Source organism: Herpailurus yagouaroundi, unplaced genomic scaffold, assembly GCF_014898765.1.
Source record: "Herpailurus yagouaroundi ecotype Mexico unplaced genomic scaffold, PumYag 308, whole genome shotgun sequence".
Lineage (NCBI taxonomy): Eukaryota > Metazoa > Chordata > Mammalia > Carnivora > Felidae > Herpailurus > Herpailurus yagouaroundi.
In genome coordinates, this window is record NW_024412525.1 from 2,710,985 (window position 1) to 2,736,995 (window position 26,011).

Below are 26,011 nucleotides of genomic sequence, written 5' to 3' on the forward strand. Positions count from 1 at the left end.
TCTCTCTCTGCCCCTCCCCCGTCTCTCTCTGTCTCTCAAAAATAAATAGAAACATTAAAAAAAAATTAAGAAATAATTCATGAAAATTTCTGGATTATAAGGGCCCAGTAAGGTATCTAACTCAATGGATAAAAATCAGCCCACACCAAGGCATGTCATTAATGATATTTTAGAACACCAGGGAAGATGCTAAGCTTTCTAGAAAGAAATAGGTCACATATTAAGGACAAGGAATCAGAATGGCAGCAATAGAGGCCAGACAATGGAGCAGTGCCTTTAAATCCTTAGAGATTACTTTCAGGTTATTATTGTATGGCTACCCAAAATTTCACATGTAAAAATAGAATAAAGATACTTTATACTGTGTCAGATCTTACCAAGTTTGCTTCCCAAGCATCTATTGAAACCTACTAGAAGAGATATTTTGTTAAAACAAGAAGGTAAACCAACTAGAGAAAGACTGACGTTCTAGCTTAAGTGCCTGGTAAAGAGAGCACTTGCGTAGCTCAATCAGCTAAGCCACCTACTTCAGCTCAGGTCATAATCTCCAGGTTCTTGAGTTCAAGCCCCGTGTCAGGCTCTGTGCTGATAGCTCAGAGCTTGGAGCTTACTTTGGCTTCTGTGTCTCCTTCTCTCTCTGCCCTTCCCCCACTTGTGCTTGGTCTCTCTCTCTCAAAGATAAACATTTAAAAAAAGCAATAAAAAAATTTTTTTTTCAACGTTTTTATTTATTTTTGGGACAGAGAGAGACAGAGCATGAACGGGGGAGGGGCAGAGAGAGAGGGAGACACAGAATCGGAAACAGGCTCCAGGCTCCGAGCCATCAGCCCAGAGCCTGACGCGGGGCTCGAACTCCCGGACCGCGAGATCGTGACCTGGCTGAAGTCGGACGCTTAACCGACTGCGCCACCCAGGCGCCCCAAAAAAATTTTTTTAAAAGAGCCTGGTAAAGAGAACCAGGATGATGAATTGTGGTCCCATAATGTCAGCTATTCAGCAGATCCAGAAAGCAAGCAGCTAGAAGAAGCATAGGGATATTCTTTTTTTTTTTTTTTTAATGTTTATTTATTTTGAGAGGGAGGGAGAGAGAGAGACCATGAGCAGGAGAGGGGCAGAGAGAGAGAGAGAGAGAGAGAGAGAGAGAATCCCAAGCAGGCTCCACACCGTTAGCGCAGAGCCCGATGTGGGGCTCGATCCCATGAACTCTGAGATCGTGACCTGAGCCAAAGTTGGACGCTTAACCCACGGAGCCACCCAAGCGCCCCGCATAGGGATATTCTTTAATTTTTTTTTTTTAACATTTATTTATTATTGAAAGAGACACAGAGCATGAGCAGGGGAGGGGCCGAGAGATGGAGAGACACAGAATCTGAAGTAGGCTCCAGGCTCTGAGCTGTCAGCACAGAGTCCAACACGGGACTCGAACTCACCAACTGCAAGATCATGACCCGAGCCGAAGTCGGATGCTCAGCCGACTGAGCCACCCAGGCGCCCCCCGCATAGGGATATTCTTGAAGGAAGCACAAGAGACTGTTAACAGTGGTTACTTTAAAAGTAAAAGTGAGGGCTACCTGGATGGCAGTTGGTTAAGCATCCAACTTGATTTCGACTCAGGTCATAATCTCACGGCTTGAGATTTAAGCCCTGCGTCCAGCTCTGTGCTGACATCACGGAGCCTGCTTGGGATTCTCCCTCTCTCTCTGCCCCTCCCCTCAAAATAAGTAAATAAACCTAAAGGAAAGGTCTGTGAATTGGGAGGAATGGGCAAGGAGGACTTGAACCCTCTCTGAGAAGATACACTCCCCGTCTTTATTTTTAATATTAAGCCTTTCCATAAATGTGGGGCAAAGGAGGGGTTTCTTTTAGACTGGTGGACCACAGCAGCCCTAGTCTTTTTGCAAGAGCCCTTCCGTAAGAATTTTCTCCACTCCAAGACCTTCATTACCAATAATTAATTTCAGACGGAAGGTTCAGTACTCCAGGCTTCCTCTGTCTTTGACCCAGGAGAACAGGCAGTGAATAGTTTGTTTGTTTGCTTGCCAGAGATCTTATCTTAACCCAGAAGAGCTGATAGGATCAGAAAGCCAGAAATGATCTTTCCTCCTCAGTATTCTTTCTCTACAAAATGGGGGCTGTGATACCTTAGCCCAAGACAAACGTGGGATTAATATATGTCACAAGTGGAGAAAAAAAGAGGTTGCTTGTTTTAATAATGGCTATATTTCATAGCAAGAAAATCGAAATCACTCTGTAGTGTGTTCTAATCCCCATTCTTTCTCTGCTCTTTCTCAATGTATTTGGATTAATCAGTACAGAGCAACCAAGCCAAATGTCCAAACCACCCACTTTCCTATTCCCAGCAAATAAATTAGAGGGAGGCCAGCTGAAATCTGGGCCAAGAACTTAGCTGACTTGTACGTCTGACTTTTGTTCCATGATCTGAAACTCAAACTAAAGCAAAAAGGAAAAATTTTCCAGATACCAGCCTCTTAGTCCTTCACACACGCAAAACTGATAAACAAACCTGTGAACACAGATGCAACGATTTGGAGAATGATCCCTATAGGCACAAACAGATGCTTTCCTACTGCAGTCTTCCTGAAGCCCATGTTCAGCTTTGGGCTCTAAAACTTGAGTGAAATCAGAGGGACTTTTTAGGATCCAGAAGGAAGTGGTGAAAGGCTTAGAAAACAGGACCTTTGAAGAAAGGTTGTAGGAGACAGATTTTGAACTCAGTAAATAATGTGTGATCAAGAAGAAGCTTGCGGGGCGTGGAGGGGGCTCCCTGGCTGGGTCAGTCGGCTGAGCTCCCGACTCTTGGTTTCAGCTCAGGTCACAATCTCACAGTTTTGTGAGTTTGAGTCTTGCATGGGGCTCTGTGCTGGCAGCGCGGAGCCTGCCTGGGATTCTCTCTCTCCTTCTCTCTCTGCCCTTCCCCTGCTCACGCTGTCTCTGTCTTTCTCAAAATAAATAAACTTAAAAAAAAAAAAAAAGCTTGGGAATAGCAAATAAGGAGAGAACAAAAGGAAGCTGGTAACAATGGTAGAGGACCCTATTTAGTTTACAGGGTAAGAATTAACTTTCTAACTGCAAAAGTTGTTAAACGCAGAAATGAACAGCTAAGGGAATGTTGTAGAATCCAAGTTCCAAAGAGATGAAGAAGCCTGTATTAGTTTCACTTAGTGTATGGACTAGGGTTCTTTATGGAAAGACATGGCAGATATGCAGATGTTCAACCACGGTCTCTCCCAGCTACCACAAATCTGATGTTCTGAGCAATTGCCAGAGAGATGAAACCGTTCGGCACAAATTTGGTGCTTCTGCTTGGCCACAGCACCTTAAGTGCGGCTTATTTATCAGCAGAGAGGTACATGCTGCTTAGAAGCAAAACCTGATCCCAGGATCCGGAAACCATATAAGCAGAGGAGCAGTGAGAAACGATAGGTCTAAGGGGTCCTGAAAAAGATAAATCTTTTTCTGGCCCTTGTTACCAGAAAAGAGAGGGAAAATACTTGGAGAACACGTCCAGAAATGAACAAAGATATGGTTGTTATGAGATTGGAAGACGTCGACAGGGAGAGGAAATTGGTTTGTATAATTAGATTGATCTAAGAATTACCTTGTCGTCACAGTATACCTTTCTGTTAAGGAGATGTAACGTCTTCTTTTGCCAGATAAAGACAGAGTGCTTTCCTTTTATAAAAGAACATCGCCAAAGTATACTTCAAGTTACTGGCAAGCCCAGGACTAACCTTCAAGCTTTCTCCTCTTGGCCAGTCTATATACTGGAATAGAGCCATTTCTCCCATCAATACGAAAAGTTTATTTCTTGCCTTGGCTTCTGTTTTAACTGCTAACCTTTATCTCCTGTCCCGCAGCTGGGATGAGAGCAGCTCCATCAGCAGTGGGCTCAGTGATGCCTCGGACAACCTCAGCTCAGAAGAGTTCAATGCCAGCTCCTCCCTCAACTCCCTCCCAACTACTCCCACTGCTTCTCGCAGGAACTCTACAATAGTGGTACGTGAGCTTACAAACACCTGGGCCACTATGTCGAGATGAACCACAGGGCAGACGGCAATGCCTGGGTACACGTTCGCACATACGCTCGCCCACCCCGTGGGATCTCTTCCCGTGTGCCTTTGGCCAAGTCCTTTTAGAGCTGGCCAAAGGAAACCTGAGGCTACCAAGCAGTCTTAGCTGTGGTCCTAGTAACACCTGTATTAGTGGCCACGCCTACTTGGAGTGATACATCTCTGTTCCAACCAGAGAAGAAAAAGAAGCCCTGAAAGACACAGGATGTCTTTTCTCTGGCACACGAGAGGTATAGGTCGAAACCCTGGGTTGACAACACTGTGGAACGAGCAGGGCCACCCAGCAACCAAAATAAATCCCGTCAGCCTCCTTGTTTCCATCCCCAAGACCCTCATGTCTCACTCTGCTTTTTCTGTTCTCCTCTTCAGCTCCGCACAGACTCAGAGAAGCGCTCACTGGCAGAAAGCGGGCTGAGCTGGTTTAGTGAATCAGAGGAGAAGGCCCCCAAAAAACTGGAGTACGACAGTGGTAGCCTGAAAATGGAACCTGGGACTTCTAAGTGGCGGAGAGAGCGGCCCGAAAGCTGTGATGATTCATCCAAGGTTGGAGAACTGAAAAAGCCTGTCAGCCTGGGACACCCTGGTTCCCTGAAGAAGGGCAAGACCCCACCGGTGGCTGTCACTTCCCCCATCACTCACACAGCCCAGAGTGCCCTCAAAGTCGCAGGTGAGCCTGGAATAAAGGAAGGGACGAGGGCAAAGTCCTCTTTCTTGGGCTGCTCCTCTTCTTAAGGTCATTAACCCACAGGATGGTAGCAAACATCTACAGAGTGCTTTAACAACAGTCTTGTGAGGTAGGGAAGATAGGTATTACTATTTCCATTTTATGAATATAGAAATAAAAACAAAAAGGGGTTAAGTGGCAGAGCCAAAACCATACAGCTAATAAGAGGGAGAGGCAGGAGTATGTTATGTTCAGAGACTAGTTTGACCTGCCTTTAGATACTTCCCATTGGTTGGCTTTCTTTCCTCTCCCAAGACATTTGGCTGGCGTACTTCTTCACAAGGTACTTGCTTGGCCTCCCCGTGAGGTCCCAAGAAAACAAAAAATCAGAATTGCATTGCTCCCAAAGTTGGCCCCTTGGGTAACTTTTCGCCTTAATTGACATTTCCTTCCAGTCTCTACCTACCAGGAGGTGTGGCCATAATCTCGGCTGTTTGTGGCCCCTCCTTTTTGTCCTTCCTTGGCCAGTTGTTAGACGCACTTCTTTCTTAACCTTTGTGGTTGCCTCTGCCATTTTCACCAAAGTGGAATGTCCTACTGTAATGGGAGTGGGTCGTTTGGTTTTTTTTTTTTTAAGTTTTATTTATTTTGAGAGAGAGAGCACGCACGCACTCGTGTGAGCAAGCTGGGGAGGGGTAGAGAGAAAGGGAGAAAGAAAACCAAGCAGTCTCCACGCTGTCAGCACAGAGCCCAACACGGGGCTTGATCCCATGAACTGGGAGATCACGACCTGAGCCCAAATCAAGAGTCACACGCTTAATTGATTGAGCCACCCAGGCGCCCCTGCTGTATTTTCTAGAAGCAGAAAATAACAAAAAGCAAAACAAACAAATAAAAAAAAAACCCTGAGGCCGCTCCTACCCAGTCTCCTTCCTCTGGCGAGAAATTTCATCAGCCTACATGGTACCTGCTTACCAGTCTGTAAAATTCTATAGTACCTTGTCAACGTGTCCTTTTCCCATGGAGGGCAAGAAAGGGATTTGCCGGGACATTGCCAAGGTATGGGCCAGTTTCAGCCACTCTTACCTCATTTCCCGCCCTCTTACAGGCAAACCGGAAGGCAAAGCTACGGACAAGGGTAAACTTGCAGTGAAGAACACCGGGCTACAGCGCTCCTCCTCTGACGCCGGCCGGGATCGCCTGAGTGATGCTAAGAAGCCTCCCTCGGGCATTGCTCGCCCCTCCACTTCGGGATCTTTTGGCTACAAGAAGCCTCCTCCTGCCACAGGCACAGCCACTGTCATGCAGACCGGGGGTTCGGCCACTCTCAGTAAAATCCAGAAGTCCTCAGGCATCCCTGTCAAGCCCGTGAATGGACGCAAGACCAGCCTAGATGTGTCCAACAGCGCAGAGCCCGGATTCCTGGCTCCTGGCGCCCGTTCCAACATCCAGTACAGAAGCCTGCCCCGGCCAGCCAAGTCCAGTTCCATGAGCGTGACCGGTGGGCGGGGCGGACCTCGCCCTGTTAGCAGCAGCATTGACCCCAGCCTTCTTAGCACCAAGCAGGGGGGCCTTACACCCTCCAGACTGAAGGAGCCTTCCAAGGTGGCCAGTGGGCGGACCACTCCAGCCCCTGTCAATCAGACCGATAGGGAAAAGGAGAAAGCCAAAGCCAAGGCGGTGGCCTTGGACTCAGACAACATCTCCCTGAAGAGCGTTGGCTCCCCAGAGAGTACTCCGAAGAACCAAGCCAGCCACCCCCCAGCCACCAAGTTGGCAGAACTGCCACCAACCCCTCTCAGGTACCCGAACTGGGCAGCTTCTTCCTCGTCCCTCTGCTCTTTCTTTGACACATGCCTGTACTCCTTAGACCAAGTGAGGCCTGGCCTACCTACCCACTGTCGCCTCTGGACCTTTGCCTGGCTCTTCCCCCTCCACTCCCCTATATGCCAAGTTCCTTCTCCCTCTTTCAAAACTCGCCTCGTTTATCCTATTCCCTGACCAACCCTTAACCTATCTTCAGCACTCGGACGAGTGGGTTTTCTGGGTTTCCTTACACGTATCTTTGTCTGTAGATCCATCCGTGTGTAAACCCACCTGTGTCTCCCACGTGCATGTGCTGGCCCCCTCATGAAGACCGCCTCTTGCTTCTGTCACTCTGTTATTCTGAAAACTGTATTTAATTTTCGCTTCCCTCAGGGCCACAGCTAAGAGCTTTGTCAAGCCACCCTCCCTAGCCAACCTAGACAAGGTCAACTCCAACAGTCTGGATCTGCCATCGTCGAGTGAGGCCCACGCTTCAAAGGTCCCAGATCTGCATCCTACAAGCTCAGCGACCGGGAGCCCTCTCCCTTCTTGCTTCACCCCTAGTCCAGCACCCATTCTCAATATTAACTCAGCTAGCTTCTCCCAGGGCCTGGAGCTAATGAGTGGTTTCAGTGTCCCCAAAGAGACCCGCATGTACCCCAAACTCTCAGGCCTGCACAGGAGCATGGAGTCCCTCCAGATGCCAATGAGCCTGCCCAGTGCCTTCCCCAGCAGTACCCCTGTTCCCACCCCCCCGGCCCCCCCTGCTGCACCCCCAGAGGAAGAGACGGAAGAGCTGACCTGGAGTGGAAGCCCCAGAACTGGGCAATTGGACAGGTAGGTGGATAGAGAGACACAACTGAACCTGGGTCTGTCCCTATGGCTCTGGCTCATTTCGCCATTAGTAACACCGTCCTGTATTTGATTGCCGGGCTGTGACTTTGAAAATTTGTTCACGTACAGTAAGTAATTTCATGTGCTTCACAACACCTCCAGGAGATACGTGGGAGTTCCAAATTACTGTGCTGATAAATTATTATTATTATCACTATGATAATTGTACACTGGGGACACTAGTGCACAGACATTAAGTGGCTTTTCCAAGATTTCACAAGTAGTTTAACCTGTCATCCAAAGCTTTTGCTTTTTAGGCCAGACTGATGTCTATTATATCACACCTTAATGTGACCTTTTAGGTAGCTAACCACATCCTGATTCCTGAGCAGACAAAAACACTTCGTATTTCAAGTGAATTTCTCAAGTTGTAAGCACAGAGGAAGACTGCAACTGTCTTATTTTGTTTATAGAGATAAAGGGGTTTGCAGTTTGATGTCCCGTGTCAGGTGTTGCATCCTGCAAACCTGTGGTCCCAAATTCTAGTTTCTAAGATGGACCCACATGCCTCCCTCTCTCTCTCTCTCTCTTTTTTCTGCACAGCAATCAGCGGGATCGGAACACTCTTCCCAAGAAAGGGCTCAGGTAACCCTTAACTGTGTTTTTCCTTCCCTCTATCTGCGGATCCTGGTCTTTGGGAAAAACTGTAACTTGACCCGTCCTGAGTCCCGGTCATGAATTTAGTGTCCCTTTTAGCCGAGTTCTTTGTATGTGGTGCCTGTGCGAATGCCTCCTCGGAGCCCTACCCAAGCTTAGTATTATGTGTGAGTCAACTTTATAGCCAGAGTTCTTTTTTGGTGACAGAGAGGAAGCAGGTTGGCACATGGGAATCCTACCTACCCTTACCTGTCCCGGCCTGTGCTGTCCCCAGTCCTGACTAAACTTCCTCTCTGTGATTTTCCTCCCTCAAAGTAAACCGGTGGGAGGACAGGCCGCCTCTGGGGTCGCTGAGATGGGGAAGAGCAGGACACCCCGGTCCCCCACCAATTCTGCAGCCCTGAGTCCTTCAGCTAGGTGACTCCTGCTCTGTGGAAGCCCACGTGTGGACTCGTAAAGCTCTGTCCTGAGCTCCCGGGAAGAGGCTGTCACGCCCCCTCCATCATTTCAGTCCCCACCTCAGGATGTCACCTCGTCTGTTGCTCCCTCACTCCTTAGGCAGTTCTGTCTGCTCCCCCTTTCCCTTGTCCTGCGTCCAGAACCTCCACACCAGCCAAACCTCTGATATCACTTTGTGGTTGCCTGGGCTGAGTTCTTCTGCTCCGTCCTACAGGTACCAGCTTCAGTCCCAGGAGGACACCAAGGAGAGGCGACACTCCCATACCATTGGTGGGCTGCCCGAAGCCGACGACCAGTCAGAGCTGCCTTCCCCCCCTGCACTCTCCATGTCCTTGAGTGCAAAGGGCCAGCTTACCAACATAGGTCAGTGTTTCCGGTCACTCACTGTGGCATGGGATGAAGCAGGGGTCACCCTGCAGTGTGAGGCAAGGCAGCTGGACTTTAGGGTTCGTCTCGTATTTGACTCCCACCGCACTGGGTGGCTTCGTGGTGCCTCAGTTTATCCGTCCAAAATCAGATTGAAGGCAAAGTGCTCCAAGATCCTTAAACTGAAAAGTTGCCCCTGGGCACAAGCTGTAAGGGTCCTTGTAGCATCAGAGAGTCTGAATGATGGCGTGGAAAAGCCACAGACCGAGGCCCGGAGATCAAACTAGTGCAAGAAGCAGGCAGTCGTTGCCAGAAAGGAGCTGCCACACTCGGGGCTGCGATACTAAAATGCTGGGCTGGTGGAGAAGAAGGAAGGGACAGTTGTTGATTGCAAACGATGGAATCTGCCTCCAGACTCAGAAAAGTGCAGGCTACCCGGCTGCTGTGGCTGATCCAGGACCATCCTAGCCCTGAAGGCAGAGTTGGTGGAGACACGTCCTGGCTACACCCTTTCTAAGGCCTAAGGAGAAAGGAAAGCTAGGAAAGAAGGAAGAGACTGCTGATTCAGAGGCAGGGAGGCAAAGAAGCTTCAGGTGGAGGCCTGGCCACGGCGCAGGAGCTCACCAGCCCTGGCTCTGGGAAGCAGCATGCCGTGATTGGCTCAGTGGGAACCCCTTTAGAACGAGCCCAGGACAGGCTTGTTGTTTGCTGTGTCTTTCTAAGTCCACCTCCTGTCTCAGCTGAGTGAAGGAAAGCAGTAAGGGAAAATGAGGACCTGGAACATGCCTGTGGGATGGCTGCGGGCAATTTGAGGAAAAACTAGGAATTAAGATGATTTTGCCTACAGGAGGGAATGATTCCTAAGGCAGGGTCATCTGGTTACCGAAGGGCCATTAAATGGAGGACGGGGCCAGCTTGTTCTCCATCTCCACTGAGGACCAAAGAAGAGGAAATGTGTTAGCGCTGCAGGATGAAGGGGCTGGGCTAAACCGTGATCGCCTTACGTATTCGAGAGGGCCGAGAGAGGTGCGAAATCTTCCGCACAGGTCTTTATGGAGAGACTAGACATCCACCTGCCTGTGTGGAGGCAAAAGAGTAGCCAAGGGGAGGTGCATGTGGGAGTGAACCCTGGGAGGCTGTAACCCCAACACGGGAGGGACAGAGGGGAGCAGGTCCTGCAATCGGCGGGGATTCAGCGGAGCCCAGCTTCAAAGCAGATTCTAGGAGACTTACCTGAGCTCCATCCATCTGACCTTCCAGCCGGATGCTGGGCAGAGAGGGCTGTGTTTCTCGCTGCGTCAGAACCGACCAGTGGCCTGGGACGACGCGGCTTGTGGGGAGAGTCTCGCTCCCTCCCATAATGCCGAGCCCATCGGAGCCCATGGCCTGGCCCCCTTCTCTAGCTGCCTCTTTGTCATCATTCAGATCTGAGTCTTGGCCCGAATTCTTAGTCCTCCCAAGCTGCCAGGTGTATTTTACGGAACCACGACATCCCATTTTCATCGGCACTTTCAAGTGATGTGAAGGTTTCAGAAAAGCGACAGTTCCCGGGCAGGGCTGAGGGAAGGTCTTTAAAATAGGAAACGCTGTTCTCCCTTTATTCCTGACAGCAGGGTCCTTCTCCGTTAGGGCTCGATCTCCCCAGGAGAGACCCCACCCCTAACCCCCAGCTGCCTGCACACTCCCACTGCCCCACCTCGCCCTTCCTCTCCTGCCCTCTCACCATTTGCCTCCCATGCTCCTGGTGCTCCATTTCCCAAGGGACCCAGAGAGCTGATGACCCTGCCTCTTCTCCTGCCCTCCCCCTCCCTCCCCTGTCCCCCTCCCCTCTGTCCTTCCAGTGAGTCCCACTGCGGCCACCACGCCAAGAATCACCCGCTCCAACAGCATCCCCACCCACGAGGCGGCCTTCGAGCTGTACAGCGGCTCCCAAATGGGGAGCACCCTGTCCCTGGCCGAGAGACCCAAGGGGATGATTCGGTCAGGATCCTTCCGAGACCCCACGGACGACGGTGAGACTTCATGCCAGCGCGGTTCACGCTCATTCCAGCTCTGCTGGGCCCCCTCACCTGCCACCACCTCCACTACCACCACCACACACACGTACATGATTCACAGAACATCGAGTTCGGGCCATTTCAGTTCTTTCTTCCCATCCCTTTGAAGGGTCTGGGGGCCCAGAAACCTTGGGTGGCACCGTCTGGCGCTGGGGCTTTGGGATGGAGCATTTGCCATTGGGGCTGGGGGCGGGAAATGGAGCGTGGAAGGGTTACATGGTACCCCTCGGAGCGCTCGGAAAACTGCAGCTCCTACCCTCCTGTTCCCCCAGTGGTCTTTCCTCCCCCACAGTCTCTCAGAGTATGTGACAAGATCAAGGGGCATAATGGTAGCTCTTAAATCCCGAGGAAGAACTCGGCATCTCATTCCTCTTTCAAGAATGTTCCACGCGTGGGGCGCCTGGGTGGCTCAGTCGGTTGAGCGTCCGACTCTTCATCTCAGCTCAGGTCTTGATCTCAGGGTCGTGAGTTCAAGCCCCGCGTTGGGCTCTGCGCTGGGCGGGCGTGAAGTCTACTTAAAAAAAAAAAAAAAAAGTTCCAAAGTTTAGCTTCAAGGAGGGCCCTGTGGTTGTTTGTGATGATCTGGGTGTGCATGGTCAGAGCCTGGAAGATGGGGCTTTACCAGAGAGCAGACTTCCGGTTGTTATTTGCAGGACGCTCAGCCTGGAGGCATCCTTGCAGAAGCTGCTGTAGTTGTGTCAGTAGGGCTATTGAATCATCAGAACGAGTATTTTACACTTCAGTACGGTTTTCATCTGAACGGTCCGGTCCCCAGAGCTGAGAAGATAAGATGACGCCTATCCACGAATATCTCCTTTCCCTCTCCCTGAACCCTCGTGCCCCTCGGAGCAGGTTGAGCAAGGGCCCGCCATCCCCAGGCTGCCAGAAAACTGTAGCCCGAGGGAGGAGGCTAGCTCTGCTCAGGACCTCGCCTCCTCAGCAGACACCTGCTTGCTCTGGGCTGTTGTCATAACCAACCTGTTTGCTACAGATGCCCTCCAGAGTCAGAATCCAAACTCCTGCCTTAGGGCTCTGCCCTGAAACCCCTTATCCCTGGAGCCCTCTGTTAACTCTGTGTTCTGCTTCTCTTTCAGTTCACGGCTCAGTGCTGTCCCTGGCCTCCAGTGCCTCCTCCACTTACTCCTCAGTAAGAGCGTTACTTCTCTTCCTCCCTCATCCCCTGTCTCCTACCATTGCTCTGCTCCCTAGGACCTGTGTTGGGTGGGTAACTAATCGAGGGGGGGGGGGGGGGGGGGCAGGGCACTGCTACCTATTCATTATGCCTTATGGATCTGGGGTAGGTCGGGGGAGGCGCCTGGAGCTCGGAGCGCTTGGTTGTGCATCGGTTCCTCAGTGGTCTCTATGGCCTCACCACCAATTCCTGAGCAACTCTGGTGCCTTTTGTTCCCCTCCTTTGAAAAATCGATAGTCCCCTTATGATAGAGCCCATTCTGTGCCAGGGTTAAGTGAGAAGCATCCGTGGCAAGGTGGGAGGGGGAGGTTTATAGGACTCCAGGATCCTCACAGCCTACAGAATTTACCAGATGTTTACTGTGGGGGATTGGGCACGCTGCATTTTGCTGTGAGGTGTAACTCGGGCCTTACATTTATTTTGCCCCTAATTCTCCACTCCTTCAAGTTAGTGGCAGTAGCCTTCAGATCAACCTGAGTTTCATTTCCTAGCCTTCTTGGCAATGACAAAGTTGGCTAGAGATGAGCTCCAGAGAAATCTTTTATGTGAACCCAAGTATAGGGTCTCAGCTCACCTCGTGAGGGGCCAGGGCCAAGAAACGGAGTTTCAGCCTCTTCGCACCTCTGAGTCACGCTTCTTCAGGTTCTCTGCCCTGCCACTGGGGCCTGGCTTCTTCACCTCCATAGTAACCACCTCCTTCTCTCTTTTCTCTCCTTCTGTGCTCCTTCTTCAGGCTGAAGAAAGGATGCAATCTGAGGTAGGGTGCAAAGCCTTTGTCTCGGCTTGTTAACACCTCTGCACCCCATTTTGCTTCCAGATCTCCGACTTCTTCTGCCACCATAAGTTTGTATTTCTCTCCCTTTCACAGCAAATCCGAAAGCTTCGCAGGGAACTGGAATCGTCCCAGGAAAAAGTGGCCACCCTGACGTCTCAACTCTCTGCCAATGTGAGTGCCATAAAGTAGGGGAAGACCCAGGCAGTTATTTTGACTGTAAGTCAGATAAGTTCAGCCAAAGGAGGGGAATTCTCTCATAAGGTATCCCCTGGGCTTAGATTCCAAGGGAGTGGGTCCCGTTCATAGCCGTACAACAGAGGATTTGGTGACTGGCCTTCCCTTTCTCAGAGTCTCAATTTTTATAAAGAACTGTTTTTGCCCCCACTGTAATTAATAGGTATGGATATGTTCGTGCCCAGTGGTCTTTGAACTCCCTAGAGAGAGAAAGGATTATCAGTGGCTCTGCATGGAGGTGGGAACAACCTTGCCATTGGCCATGGACAGAAATAGTTATGTATTATAGAACCCTTGGTACTCTTTTGCTGCTGCCCTGGGGTATGTTCGTGTTTTTGTTCACACCGCATAACCGGGCGGGCACAGAACTGGCTGTTAGCATTCTATCTGGTGAGCATGGCACCACTTAGAAACACAGTTCTCGTTCTAGTCCAGCTGCTACACTCGCAACTGCCTTTTCTTAGCAGTCTCCTTGGGCAGGTGGCACAAATGACCTGAGCTCTAGGTTGGGAGCCAGGATTCTTTGTCTCTGCCCTCAGCGTGCCCTCAGTCCATCCAAGAAGAATGAGTTTCTTTCTTTCTTTAAGCCTTGGTTTTTCTACCCTGTGAGATGGGGGGAAATGAAGCCACCTCCTCTCCCTAGGCTGTGGTAGTTTCTCCCCTGTGACCAAGTTGCAAACAGAGAACATAAGAGCCATTTTACCCCAAAGCTGTAAACAACAGCTGAGCCGGATTTGCAGGAGCCTTCCAAGTGTTCACACAAAAGTAACCATGTCTGCAATTTCCGTAGTAGTTTCTGGGGTTTTTTCTTGTCCCTTCCTCTCTGGGGAACCCAGCTGTCAGGCCTGAGGTCTTCCTTGGGATCAGGTAGAAGACTCTCTACCAAGATTTTGCATGTTTCCATCCCGTTTCAGCAGCCGTTCCCTCACCACGCTCATTATTCTCTTTATCCTCTTTTCCCAAACCTTCAGCTAATAAGTTGTACCCTCGCTAGTTTGTTTGAAGCCCATATCAAGCACCGTTTTCCACTCTTGGGGACCCATAAGAATTACAATTCAAGCAAGAACCATCGCTTCCTTCCCATATGCCCCACCCACCATGGCCAGTGGCCTGGGTCACGTCCTGCACACCCCAGGAAATTCACATCTGGGAGATGCTGGGGGAAGAGGCGCCAGGGAGGCAGAGAACATTAGTGTGTCTGATTCATTTACACTGAATCTGTCAGCCATCATGCTGTCAAGGCTGGGTGAAAGCCAAGAAAATGAATTTAGGAGGTGATTTTTCTTCGAACAGGAAGTTCCCTTTGGCTAAGAGAGAACAAATAGCCAGACGTGACGGGTTCTGAATTTGAGAGGCAGATTTCTGTCGAGGGTCGGAATCCCGTCCTCAAGCAGGAGACAGTGATGCCAGGACTCTGCAGGATCCCTTGATTCCTGATTGAGCTTTTGTTGTGTTCCATGTAACTTCCCAGCGGCCCACGCTGAGGACACACCCTAGACAGGGAAGGGCTGCAAGGCATTTCTACTTCTCCCAAGTGCCCGCCTCTCTCTGGCACCACTGCTTACCCTTCAGGTCTTATAGGCACCCTGGTGAGGTTGAGGGTTAGGGAAGGTGCAGAGGAGGGAGAAGTTGTATAGGAGACGAGAGGAAAGCCCATCCAGAGCAAAGGGCCCAGTGCGCCAAGACAGCACACAGGAAGCTGACGGTTCCTGGGGTTTCCCACGAGTAGATGTCTGGGGACTCCAAGCAGTCTGTTCACAGGGATGTGGAGAAGTGAGCAAGAGGCAACCTGGGGCCACGAAAACAGGAGGCACCGCTGTTTGGTACAGTAGGTGAAAGCCAACAGCTCAGGGTCGTGACATAGGTCTGCCACGGAGCCCAGCCCTAGATAGATTCAGAGTACATGCGTGTGAAAGAGGCAGGTCACACAGGCCCAAAGGGATTGCCTCCAGCCAGTGTCAAATGAGAGTAGCCTCCAGGCATGTTTCAAGGGCAATAGGTATGAACTAGAGTTGGCCCAACAGGGGGAGAGAATCATTGGTTCACAGGTAGTGACAGGTGTCACAGACATACATCCTAGAGCTTTGGATGAAGGACTTGCCCAAAATATGCCTGCCGCTTCTGCCTAGGGTCACTGACTGGGTCAGATACCCTCCAGTGATGGCTGTTCCTCCATTCCTAGCCCCCTGCTTCATTTCCTGCACCTCTCTCAAAGGCTGGAGGGCTAGCTCCTGCTCCTAGTGGCCTTAGCTCCACCCTCCCCAGCCAGCCTCCTCCTCATGAAATCCACCTGACATCTAGTGGCCAAACTGTGGAATACCCCTGAAGCTTCCTGAGCTCCTCCTCTCCAGCCCTGCAAAGACAGCCCGAAGAAACCAGGAACTAGGAGACGCAGGATGGAGTTAAGAACAGAGGGCACTTGAGAGCAGAGGTGGAAAGAAGCACCAGTGTATGCTGGGAGGTGATTTAGACCCATGGGGGCCAGTCCGCCAGACAACGGAAGAGTTAAACCAAGATAATAAGAATGTCCCAGAAGAGCGAGGGACAGTCCCACCTCTGGTGATGGTACCAGGACCCAAGTCTCCTAGAGCCTCCAGAAACCTGCCCTACCCTGATGCTCTCTGTGCCACGTCATCATTCAAGAAGCTGGTCCCCACCGGGAAAGCTCTTCAGGCCAGAAAGGTGTTTGAATTCCACCTTGCCTGCTCAGGGAAATCGATGTTTAAAAATCACCAAAAGGTTTGTCAGCCATGGTCAGTGCTGAGACACAGAATATCAGCTCCAACTACTTCCCATAATAGGCTCTTCTTTTCCCAAGCCTCAGGCAACGTAGGAACCTCCTGACATGTTTATTTCAGGCTAACCTAGTGGCAGCTTTCGAGCAGAGCCTAGTGAATATGACATCCCGTCTCCGACACCTGGCAGAGACAGCAGAGGAGAAGGTAAGGGAGCTGGGAGTTCTCCTAGCATCCAGGCTAAGGCTAACCTCACCCCCTCTCTCCCGAGCACCAGGTTCTCCCTCCCTTCCCTCCACCCTGAGTTCTCACCCTGCCCCTCAGCACAACTGCCCCTGTCCCCTGCCTTCTCTATCAAGTCTGCTGGAATTCCAGTGCCTCGCCTGTTGCCTGGCGCACAGTAGGCGCTCCTAATCCCAACGAATGACACTATTGTCATATCTCTCCTAGGACACCGAGCTGCTGGATTTACGAGAAACCATCGACTTTCTGAAGAAAAAGAACTCTGAAGCACAGGCAGTCATTCAGGGAGCCCTCAGTGCCTCAGAAACCACACCCAAAGGTAGGACATCCAGCCTCAGGTTGAAGGGGAACAGGAATGGGGTTATTGGAAATTTTTACCTATGCCTATAATATGCCGGGTCCCATATCAAGTTTTTAGAAGGTGCCGGCCCTTTGATGACTTTCAGTGTGATGCTCTGGACTGGTCAGAGCCAGGGGCATGATCCTATCATCCCTGGGGATGAGGGAGAATTGAGCAGACCTGCAATCCCCATGGGTCTTCCCCCGAACCTTTAGGACAGAGCCCAAGAGCCTTCAAAGACAACCATTAAAAGAGCACTTTATTCTTAAGAAACCAAAGGTAAATCCAGGGGCACCTGGGTGGCTCAGTCAGTTGAGCGTCTGACTTCGGCTCAGGTCATGATCTCACAGTTCGTGAGTTCAAGCTCCACATCGGGCTTGTTGCTGTCAGCACGGAGCCCACTCTGGATCCTCCCTCTCCCTGTCTCCCTCCCTCTCCCCTGCTTGCGCTCTCCCAAAAATAAACAAAACATTAAAAAAAAAAAAAAAACAGAAAAGAAACTAAAAGTATCTTACCATATGATCCAGCAGTCACACTCCTTGGTATTTACCCAGAGGAGCTGAAATTTTATGTCTTCCCCAAAGCCTGAATGTTTATAGCAGCTTTATTCATAATTGCCAAGACTCGGAAGCAACTGAGATGTCCTTCAGTAGGTGAACGGATGAATGAACTGTGCTGTAACCAGTCAATGAAACATTACTCAGCATTAAAAAGAAATGAGCTATCAAGCTATGAAAAGATACAGAGCAGTGTCAAACGCACGTTACTAAGTGGAAAAAGCCGATGAGAAAAGGCTGCGTGCTGCATGACTCCAACTCTGTGACATTCTGGAAAAGACTAGGCTATGGAGACTGTGAAACGATCGGTGATTGCTCAGGGGGCAGGCAGGGGTGAATAAGCGGAGCACAGAGGATTTTTAGGGCAGCAAAAGTACTCTGGATGATACTATAACGGTGACTACCTGTAAATGTATTTGTTCAAACCCGTAGAATGTATAACCTCAAGAGTGAACCCTCATGTCAGCTGTGGACTCTGCTGATAATGATGTGTCCGTGCAGACTCATCAGTTGTAACAAATGCATCTGTCTGGTGGGGGAGGCTGAGAGTGGGGGAGGCTACGCATGTGTGGGGGATGGGGTGATATGGAAAAGCCCTGCCCCTTCCTTTCAATTTTGCTGTGAACCTAAAACTGCTCTACAAAATGAAGCCCCCAAAATGAGCACTTTAATAAGGGAAGGGAAGCAACAATAATATAAAAGCAAGGAGGGGGACAAAACATAAGAGACTCTTAAATATAGAGAACAAACTGAGGGTTCCTGGAGGGGTTTGGGTTGGGGGGTGTGGGCTGAATGGGCAAGGGGCATTAAGGAGGACACTTGTCGGGATGAGCACTGGGTGTTATATGTAGAGGACGAATCACTGGAATCTACTCCTGAAATCATTATTGTGCTATATGCTAACTAACTTGGATGTACATTTTAAAAAATAAATTTAAAAAAGTTAGCACTTTACCTTTTTATATACACACACATATATATTCTTATTTGATCCTCCTTTCTGTTCTCCAAAGGTGATGCAGTCTACTCTTCAAATGAGACAAAGATCACATGGGTTACATGGGGCTCAAATGACAAGTTAGCCTTGGCATTTAACAACCAAACAGTCAAGTTTGCTAGAGGAAGTCAAGATGAGTAGTGGTCTGATGCCCCCAAATCCTGCAATCTCTGACTCCAGAAGGGCTTCCAGGGTACTTGGATGGTCCTCTAACTTGCCTGCAGCCTGTTTTCCTTTTTATTCCACTATCAGTGGTCCCCAACTTCTTTTTTTTAATGTTTATTTATTTTTATTTTGAGAGAGACAGAAAGAACGTGAGTGAGAGAGAGGGAGAGAGAGAATCCCAAGCAGGCTCCATGCTGTCAGCACAGAGCCCGATGTGGGGCTCGATCTCACAAATCTGAGATCATGACCTGAACTGAAATCAAGAGTAAGACACTCAACGGACTGAGACACCCAGGCGTCCCAGTGATCCCCAACTTCTATCAGTGTTCTCCAGCCCCTTATTCCACCATTGACCTGCCTCACTCTGAACATAGACTCTGCCTCCTCCTTACTCAAGAAAATAAAACATTTTCAAGTAAGAACTCCATGGACTCTTCCCCCACTCCATCAATTTATATTCATCGAATCCTTACTTATTTTTCTCCCATTTCGTTAGAAGGGGCTGCCCTTTCTGGCCAAGAGGGATCCCTTATCTAATGCTTGGGGATGCTCCCCCTAGCATTGATATCCCCAGAACACATACACATACTTTTCTACATCTTTGACCTCTTATTCTCCATTCACTCCTTCCTCTCTGCTTATAATGCGGCTAAAGGCTCATTTATCTTTAAAGAAGAAAAAAGATGTATCTACCTACATCCCTTCTAATTATAATCTTCACTCCTTCCTTCACCAACTTACCCTCCACTCCCCTTTCTCACCTAACCCTACTCTAATTTGTTCCCATTACTACCATCCTACCGAAACTGCTTTCATTCAAACCACCAGGGACCCCCATTTTTCAAACTTTAATAATTTTTGGTACTTACTTTACTTGACTTCTGTAAAATAGACATAGTACCTAACCAGAAGTTTGTTGTATCGAATCAGAAGAGCTCACCATGGTGTGAGGCATCTAGTAGGTGCTCAAAAAAAAAAAAAAAAATCCTTTCACACACACACACACACACACACACACACACACACACAGGCAATACACCAAGGTTTCTAAGATCTAGCCCTGTTAGGCCTCCTTTTTTTCATTACCTTCAAAATATAAATATAATCAGATTTTTAAAACGTTTTTATTTTGACATAATCACACACTCACCTGTAATTACAAAGAAATGGACAGCCAGTCTCCTCCAATGTTAACATCTTGCCTACTGTAGAACGATGCCAGCAGATTTGTTTTTTCATAGCACTTACTGTGATACCCTGTTGAAAGAGGAAGTGGAGGGTTAGATCGGAGATGGGGAGCTAGTTGAGTAGATGTTTGCAGCTGTCCTAGAAACAAGAGCTGTTCGGTGAAGATGTGGGTAGTTTCTGGTTTACTTTCTCACTCTCTCCATGAGCAGAAATGCATAATAATTTTAAAAAATCTGATTATATTTTGCCCTTGCTTCAAAATCTCTGCTGTTCTTGCTCATTACCTACGGCACAAAGGCAAATATCCTTAAAAAGGCATTCAGGGCTCTCCCTGACCTGCCCTGAACCTGACCTCCACCCCCACCTCTTGCTGTGCTCCCTGTGCTGCTTCCCATTCCAGTCTGCCTGAGGTTCCACAAAGCAAAGCCAGAGCCCTGCACAGGGCCTCTGCATGTACTTTTTCTTTGGCCCTAAGTAGTTTTCCCAGTGTTCCTGTCTGAAAAACTTCTGTTCTTTCAAGACTCAAACATTTCCTCCTTGGTTAACTTTTTCCTTCCCTGTGGTGGAAATGTGGGTCATTTTTTATGCCATTCCAAACCTTCTCAGGGAGCTAAAAGGATTTTCTACCCATCAGATAAGAAAACGAAAGCTCATTTAGGTTAAATGCAGGACAGTGGCTAGTTATGCTTGGCCTTGGAGCACCAGGCAGGCAAGTATTACAGGGGGAAAATCATGAAAAATGGTACGTTGAGGGGTGCCTCGCTGGCTCAGTCTGTGGAGCATGCAGCTCTTGATCTTGGGGTGATGAGTTCGAGCCCCACATTGGGGGCAGGGTTTCCTTAAAAAAAAAGCAGTAGGTTGATGTCTCCACCAAAGTATTGAGAGCAAGCTTTCATTAGCCCTTCTCAGACCTAATCAGGCTGAGTTCATTAGTCTGTGTACTGCTTTTTATCCTACTAGACTGGAAGCGTCTTGAGGAGAAGCATTTCTTAACTTACATTCTTACTTTTTTTTTTTTTACCTTTAGCATGTTTTTTTTTGTTTGTTTGTTTTTTGTTTGTTTGTTTTTAGTATATGTGCTGCCGAAGCGAGCACACCTTTAGCATGTTTTTAACGTTGAAACATGATTGGCACTCCATAAATGCTCGTTGACAGAAATTATCCAGAAAATGAAAAATGTGGCTGTAGGAGTTGGTTGGTACCCTTCTCGTCTATGTTTGGCAGCTAGACTTGCCTTAAGTCTCACGTCTTCTTTAAATCTACCCTGTGTGTGCTTCCCATTTGTTCGTGGCCCCTAGAACTCCGGATCAAGAGGCAGAACTCCTCAGATAGCATCTCGAGCCTCAACAGCATCACCAGCCATTCCAGCATTGGCAGTGGCAAGGACGCTGATGCAAAAAAGAAGAAGAAAAAGAGCTGGGTAGGTATAGGTTGGGGGCGAGAACTGTGAGGAGCCATGGTGGGCCACCTCCACCTCAGCGTAGGGATTGGCTCCTTCCAGAACCAACCAAGATATGATCCCTTGGGGTTAACACAAAGCCCCAGGTATCTGCTCAGAGCAAAGTCTGCTAAACTCTCCTTTGATCCCAGTCATACCCCACTTGTACCAAGGCCATCCCTCTAGCGCTCATGCACACCCACTTGCCTTGGGTTCTCCATGCCTTCGATTAGATCCAATGTAATTTGGCAACGGAAAGAAATCTCTAGCAGGGAACGTCCTATCAATCCCCTCGCCCATTTCCTTCTCTACTACTGAGAGAAGAATTTCTGAACAAAGCCATTCATACCCGATGCTCCTGGAAGTCATTTCTTCACTTTTTTTGGAGAAGTATTTATGGAACTTTCCATAATACTTCAAAAGGAATCTTTATATTATTGTTGACTAGTCCAGACATAGTTCCCCCCACCGACTCCCCCAGCTGGCTCCTGATAGCCCTAAACTGACTTCGGATGACCTTTCTGCAATTCTATAGGCAGATCTAAAACACTTTTAGCTCCTCTGCTGCCTATGGGAAGGAGAGGATCCCCTAATGGAGCTGTCTTGCTCCTCTGTCCCCTGTTCAATAGCACTGGCCCCCAAAGCTTTGTGTAGCACAGATGGGTCCCAGCTGTGTGAAATGAGTGATTAAGTGTTGCTTCTTTTTTTTTCCCTTCAAAATGCTGACTTCAAATCCCTATTTTTTTCCAGGTCTATGAGGTAAGAGACCCAGTTCCTCTCTCCTTGTTTTCTCTTTCCTTTTGCCATACCTTCCCCATTTCCAGAGCAACTCCCTCCCTTAAAGAAAGAGCGGCCACTCATAAAACTAACCGTAACAACCACCCCAGAGTTCCTAACTCACTCCACTGCATGGTCCATCCACGGCTGCCCCACATGAGGACAGAGGAGTGGTCTGGTTGGGGGCCAAATGGGAGAGTTAACAAAACCCTGATCTATTCCCTCCTGTCTTCCCCTTTTTACAAAATCAGACTGTTATAAAAGCAGTCAATTTGAGTTCCCCTATCCAGAAAATGAGCTTTCTGATTTTTGTTGTTGTTGTTGTTCCTTAAACCCTAGAAGCCCAAAATGGAAGAGAATCACTGGATGAACATTATCTTGACCACAATTTCCAGAGGCCAGTTCAGTTTGGGTCTTGCCTGGACATTTCGCTCTATAGGGAGATGAACCAGAGATAGGAGGGGTTATGATTCAGTCCAGGGCACCCTCAAACCACCCGCAGACCTGAAGCCCTCTGAGCATCCATGGAGTTTCCAAAGACATTTCAGGGGTTACAGTATAGTTTCTCAGACAAGCAGAAGGTGAACCCAGAATTTCCATTACAAACCAGACATCTGAGGTCCACTAACCCTATCCTAACATTGTGCCAAGTGTTACGAAGGATGTGAAAAGTGGAGCCTGTAATTTGAACCATCAAGGAGCCTGCAGAATTGCTGAGGAGACAAAAACCAAAATTGTACATATAATATTGATAACAGTCCAACGGTGCCGAAATGCTTAATTCAGCCACGGGGTGCTAAAGGAGCTCATAGATGAAACTAATTACAGAAGGCAGGGGAAACCCCACAAAGGAGGTAGAAATTAAACTGAGATGTGACTTTGACAGAAGAGTGTGCCGCGAGGCTTTCTACACAGACACTAATCACAAGGGGAACAGTGGGGCAGGGATTAAAATCAGTGTAGCTAGAGCACTGAGTACAGTGAGGCACAGATATGAAGGGCCTGAAATGCTAGGCTAATTATTTAAACTTGATTCTTTAGGTTAGCATTTCCCAGAATGTATTGTGCTCTAGTCCATGGAGATGCCCCTTAAAACAGTGATGCCATCATCGAATTTGAGAAGCCCTGCATTTCTATAGTGCACATCCGCGTAGGAAGAACTGAGAAGTCCCTCAGTAAAGAGTCTGTTTCGGGGTGCCTGGGTGGCTCAGTTGGTTAAGCGTCCAACCCTTGATTGCAGGATCGTGAGTTCAAGCCCTGCGTTGGGCTCTGCGCTGGTCAAAGGCTACTTAAAAAAAAGAAAAAGAGTCTGTTTCGTTTTGCTTGATTGATCCATTGTTTCCCGAACTCAGGGAATCCTTCACCATCTGACACCAATGAACATCTGCCAACAGTTGGGCTTTGGGGGCCCTGAGCAACACAGAGAACACTACTCTCTCTCTCTCTCTTCTCTTTCTCTCTCAGGATCTTAGTGATCTTACAGGGCATGTGCTCCAGGCAGATTGTGGTCACAGGATCTCTTTCTGCACACACACATACATACACACACACACACACACACTTACATACACACACTCTGTCTCTCTGTCTCTCTCTCACTCTCTCTCATTTATACATAGCTTCCCATAGCTACAGCGATGTAGTGGAGACCATTGGGTTGAAAATTAGGAAGGCTGAGTTCCAGTCCCAGGCTTTCCTTCAATCCTGCAATCTCAAACAAGTCACTTTTCAGCCTCGGTTCCTCATCTCTGTGGAGAATTGAGCATTATGGGAGAATATTGACTCCTCAGTGATGATATATCCCCTGCGCGCAAACTCTAGCTAACTGCACACATACTCTCTCTCTCATATCTCCATCACAGCCAGATTGGTCCTTTATGCCCTACCTGGGAGACAACAGCACACACTGCCATCAGTTCCACGCATCACCTGACAGTCTTCCTGTGTTCCAGAAGAGACACTGTGAAAGAGTAGCCTCAAATTTTCCTTTCTTTTCTCTCACTGTCCCAAAGATCTGGTTTGCTTTTGTCCCCTACAGCCTTCGACCCCTCCTTTACTCTCTGTCTCTTGCTGCCATCCCATATCTGTGTCCCTGTGCGTGTGTGCATGCTATATGGATGCATGTGAATGGGTGGGACAGAGCCCTGGTTTGCATCTCTAGCTCACAGCCCTAACACCCAAGCTCATCAACACACCTAAGGTCAAAAACAAAAAACAAAAAAACCATGGTCCAATTGTAGTATCCCAAGTATTCTGAGGAAATGCTGGGAAATATTCCTTACTCTAGGACATTTGAGTGGAAATAGTAGAACGCACTTGTGTCTGTTTCAATCATTCTGGGATGTGCTGAGCACAAGAGAACCAAAAGAAACTTGATGCCACTCCCTTCAGAATCATATTGCCAGTTTCTGGTTAATAGGTAAATGGATTCTGATCTGATGAGCCCTGGTCAAGGTGGATCCTGAGACCCAAAGTGAGCAAGGCTCTAGACTAAGCAAGCAGTAATTGGTCTGCTGGAGAAGGTGGGATTGGGTCATTGAGAGATTGGCCACCATATGACCTTCGGGGGCTTCTCTCTGCCCTCCTCAGGGGCACGGTTCCCCCGTGGGAGAGAGCAGACCCAAAAAGTTCCCATAGCCTACAACGGTGAACCAGAACATTCCACTTTCTCTCAGCCCTAATTTCTAGGCAACTCTTCTGTCCATATTCCATGAAGCCAATGAAGCCTTCAGAAGGAGGCTTAATTACAGCAAGCAAATACCCTGTCTGTACAGCTCTCTGTCTCAGAAATCCCAGACCAGTCCTCACCCAGTCTCCGGAGTGGAGCCCTGACTTCTCTCTGCCTGGATCTGCTTTTTTCTAGCTTCGAAGTTCCTTCAACAAAGCCTTCAGCATAAAAAAGGGACCCAAGTCAGCTTCCTCATACTCTGATATTGAGGAGATTGCCACACCCGACTCCTCTGCCCCCTCATCCCCCAAACTACAGCACGGCTCCACAGAGACTGCTTCACCCTCCATCAAGTCCTCCAACTCCTCCTCTGTGGGCATTGATGTCACCGAGTAAGTGCTTTCTGCCCGCCACCCTGCCCAGTACTATGTAAGCTGCTGGCCAGAGCTGGCAGCTATGCCCATCGATTGCCCCTGCACCGTAGATGTCTCCCGGAGCATGTGAGGCCAGCGATGGACCTTCCCTCCCACTACTGCTACTGATTATCTCAGGGCAGGAGGAACCGAGACTACCAGCCAAGGGTCTCAGTGTCCCCTAGTCACTCTAGAGCTTCCCCACATGACCTGGCTTCACTCTCACTTTCTTACAGGGGCCCCGCCCACCCGGTTCCCCACACTAGGCTGTTCCATGGCAACGAGGAGGAGGAGCCGGAGAAGAAGGAAGTATCAGAACTGCGCTCCGAGCTGTGGGAGAAGGAGATGAAGCTCACAGACATCCGCTTGGAAGCCCTCAACTCTGCCCATCAACTGGACCAACTTCGGGAGACGATGCACAACATGCAGGTCGGTGTCTGGGCAGAGAGCTGAGGAAAGGGAAGACCGAGGCTCGAGATCTGTCCAACCCTGCAACCCCACCCTGTCTGTTCTCACCACAGTTGGAGGTGGACCTGCTGAAAGCGGAGAATGACCGGCTGAAGGTAGCCCCCGGCCCCTCATCAGGCTCCACGCCAGGGCAGGTCCCTGGATCATCTGCTTTATCATCCCCTCGCCGCTCCCTGGGCCTTGCCCTCACACATTCCTTCAGCCCAAGTCTCACAGACACAGGTACCTGTTTGGGAGGAGAACTTTTAAGGGTGGAAAGAAGAAAAGGGGTTCGCTGTGACACCATTCCACTTGTACTGGTGGCATCTTTCTTAGGTCACGGAGGGAATGATGCCTAAACCAAGCAGATGCCAGTGTCGTGAGACACGAAGAGTTGTTAGGGTCCTTCAACCTCTTTTAAAAAAAAATTTTTTTAAGGTTTATTTATTTTTGAGAGAGAGAGAGAGAGAGACAGAGACAGAGCACGAGTGGGGTTGGGGGTGGGCAGAGAGAGAGGGAGACAGACCCAAAGCAGGCTCCAGGCTCTGAGCTGTCAGCACAGAGCCCCATGTGGGGTTCGAACTTACAAACCATGAAATCATGACCTGAGCCAAAGTCAGATGCTTAACCGACTGAGCCACCCAGGTGACCCTGGTCCTTGAACCTTCATTTGGGCTTCAGTTTTTGTAAGAAATACTTATTTGGAAAGGATGATGACTGGAAGGTTTAGGAAAGCCTGTGGGTGCCCCCTAAAGCCAATAGTTCTTTTCACCGTCTACAGACCTGTCACCCATGGATGGCATCAGTACTTGTGGTCCAAAGGAGGAAGTGACCCTTCGGGTGGTGGTGAGGATGCCCCCCCAGCACATCATCAAAGGGGTAAGGAACTTCAAGAAGGCCTGGTCACA

General features: G+C 49.1%; 1 protein-coding gene across 11 annotated transcripts in view; it reads left to right on the plus strand.

Annotated features, from left to right (window-relative positions):
- Positions 1-26,011, plus strand: part of NAV1 (neuron navigator 1) — a 246,203-nt gene that overhangs the window by 211,131 nt on the left and 9,061 nt on the right. For 5 of the 11 annotated variants that reach the window (XM_040462204.1, XM_040462203.1, XM_040462208.1 and 2 more), the window contains 18 exons: positions 3,879-4,017; positions 4,461-4,758; positions 5,864-6,557; positions 6,955-7,398; positions 7,999-8,040; positions 8,726-8,874; positions 10,719-10,889; positions 12,029-12,081; positions 12,860-12,883; positions 12,995-13,072; positions 15,994-16,077; positions 16,321-16,432; positions 20,659-20,780; positions 21,549-21,557; positions 24,439-24,635; positions 24,893-25,085; positions 25,178-25,346; positions 25,885-25,982. In XM_040462204.1, the coding sequence (XP_040318138.1) occupies positions 3,879-4,017; positions 4,461-4,758; positions 5,864-6,557; positions 6,955-7,398; positions 7,999-8,040; positions 8,726-8,874; positions 10,719-10,889; positions 12,029-12,081; positions 12,860-12,883; positions 12,995-13,072; positions 15,994-16,077; positions 16,321-16,432; positions 20,659-20,780; positions 21,549-21,557; positions 24,439-24,635; positions 24,893-25,085; positions 25,178-25,346; positions 25,885-25,982 (3,076 nt within the window). The remainder of the gene's footprint in view (positions 1-3,878; positions 4,018-4,460; positions 4,759-5,863; positions 6,558-6,954; positions 7,399-7,998; positions 8,041-8,725; positions 8,875-10,718; positions 10,890-12,028; positions 12,082-12,859; positions 12,884-12,994; positions 13,073-15,993; positions 16,078-16,320; positions 16,433-20,658; positions 20,781-21,548; positions 21,558-24,438; positions 24,636-24,892; positions 25,086-25,177; positions 25,347-25,884; positions 25,983-26,011) is intronic. The other 6 variants (XM_040462200.1, XM_040462201.1, XM_040462205.1 and 3 more) reach the window with 6 other exon arrangements.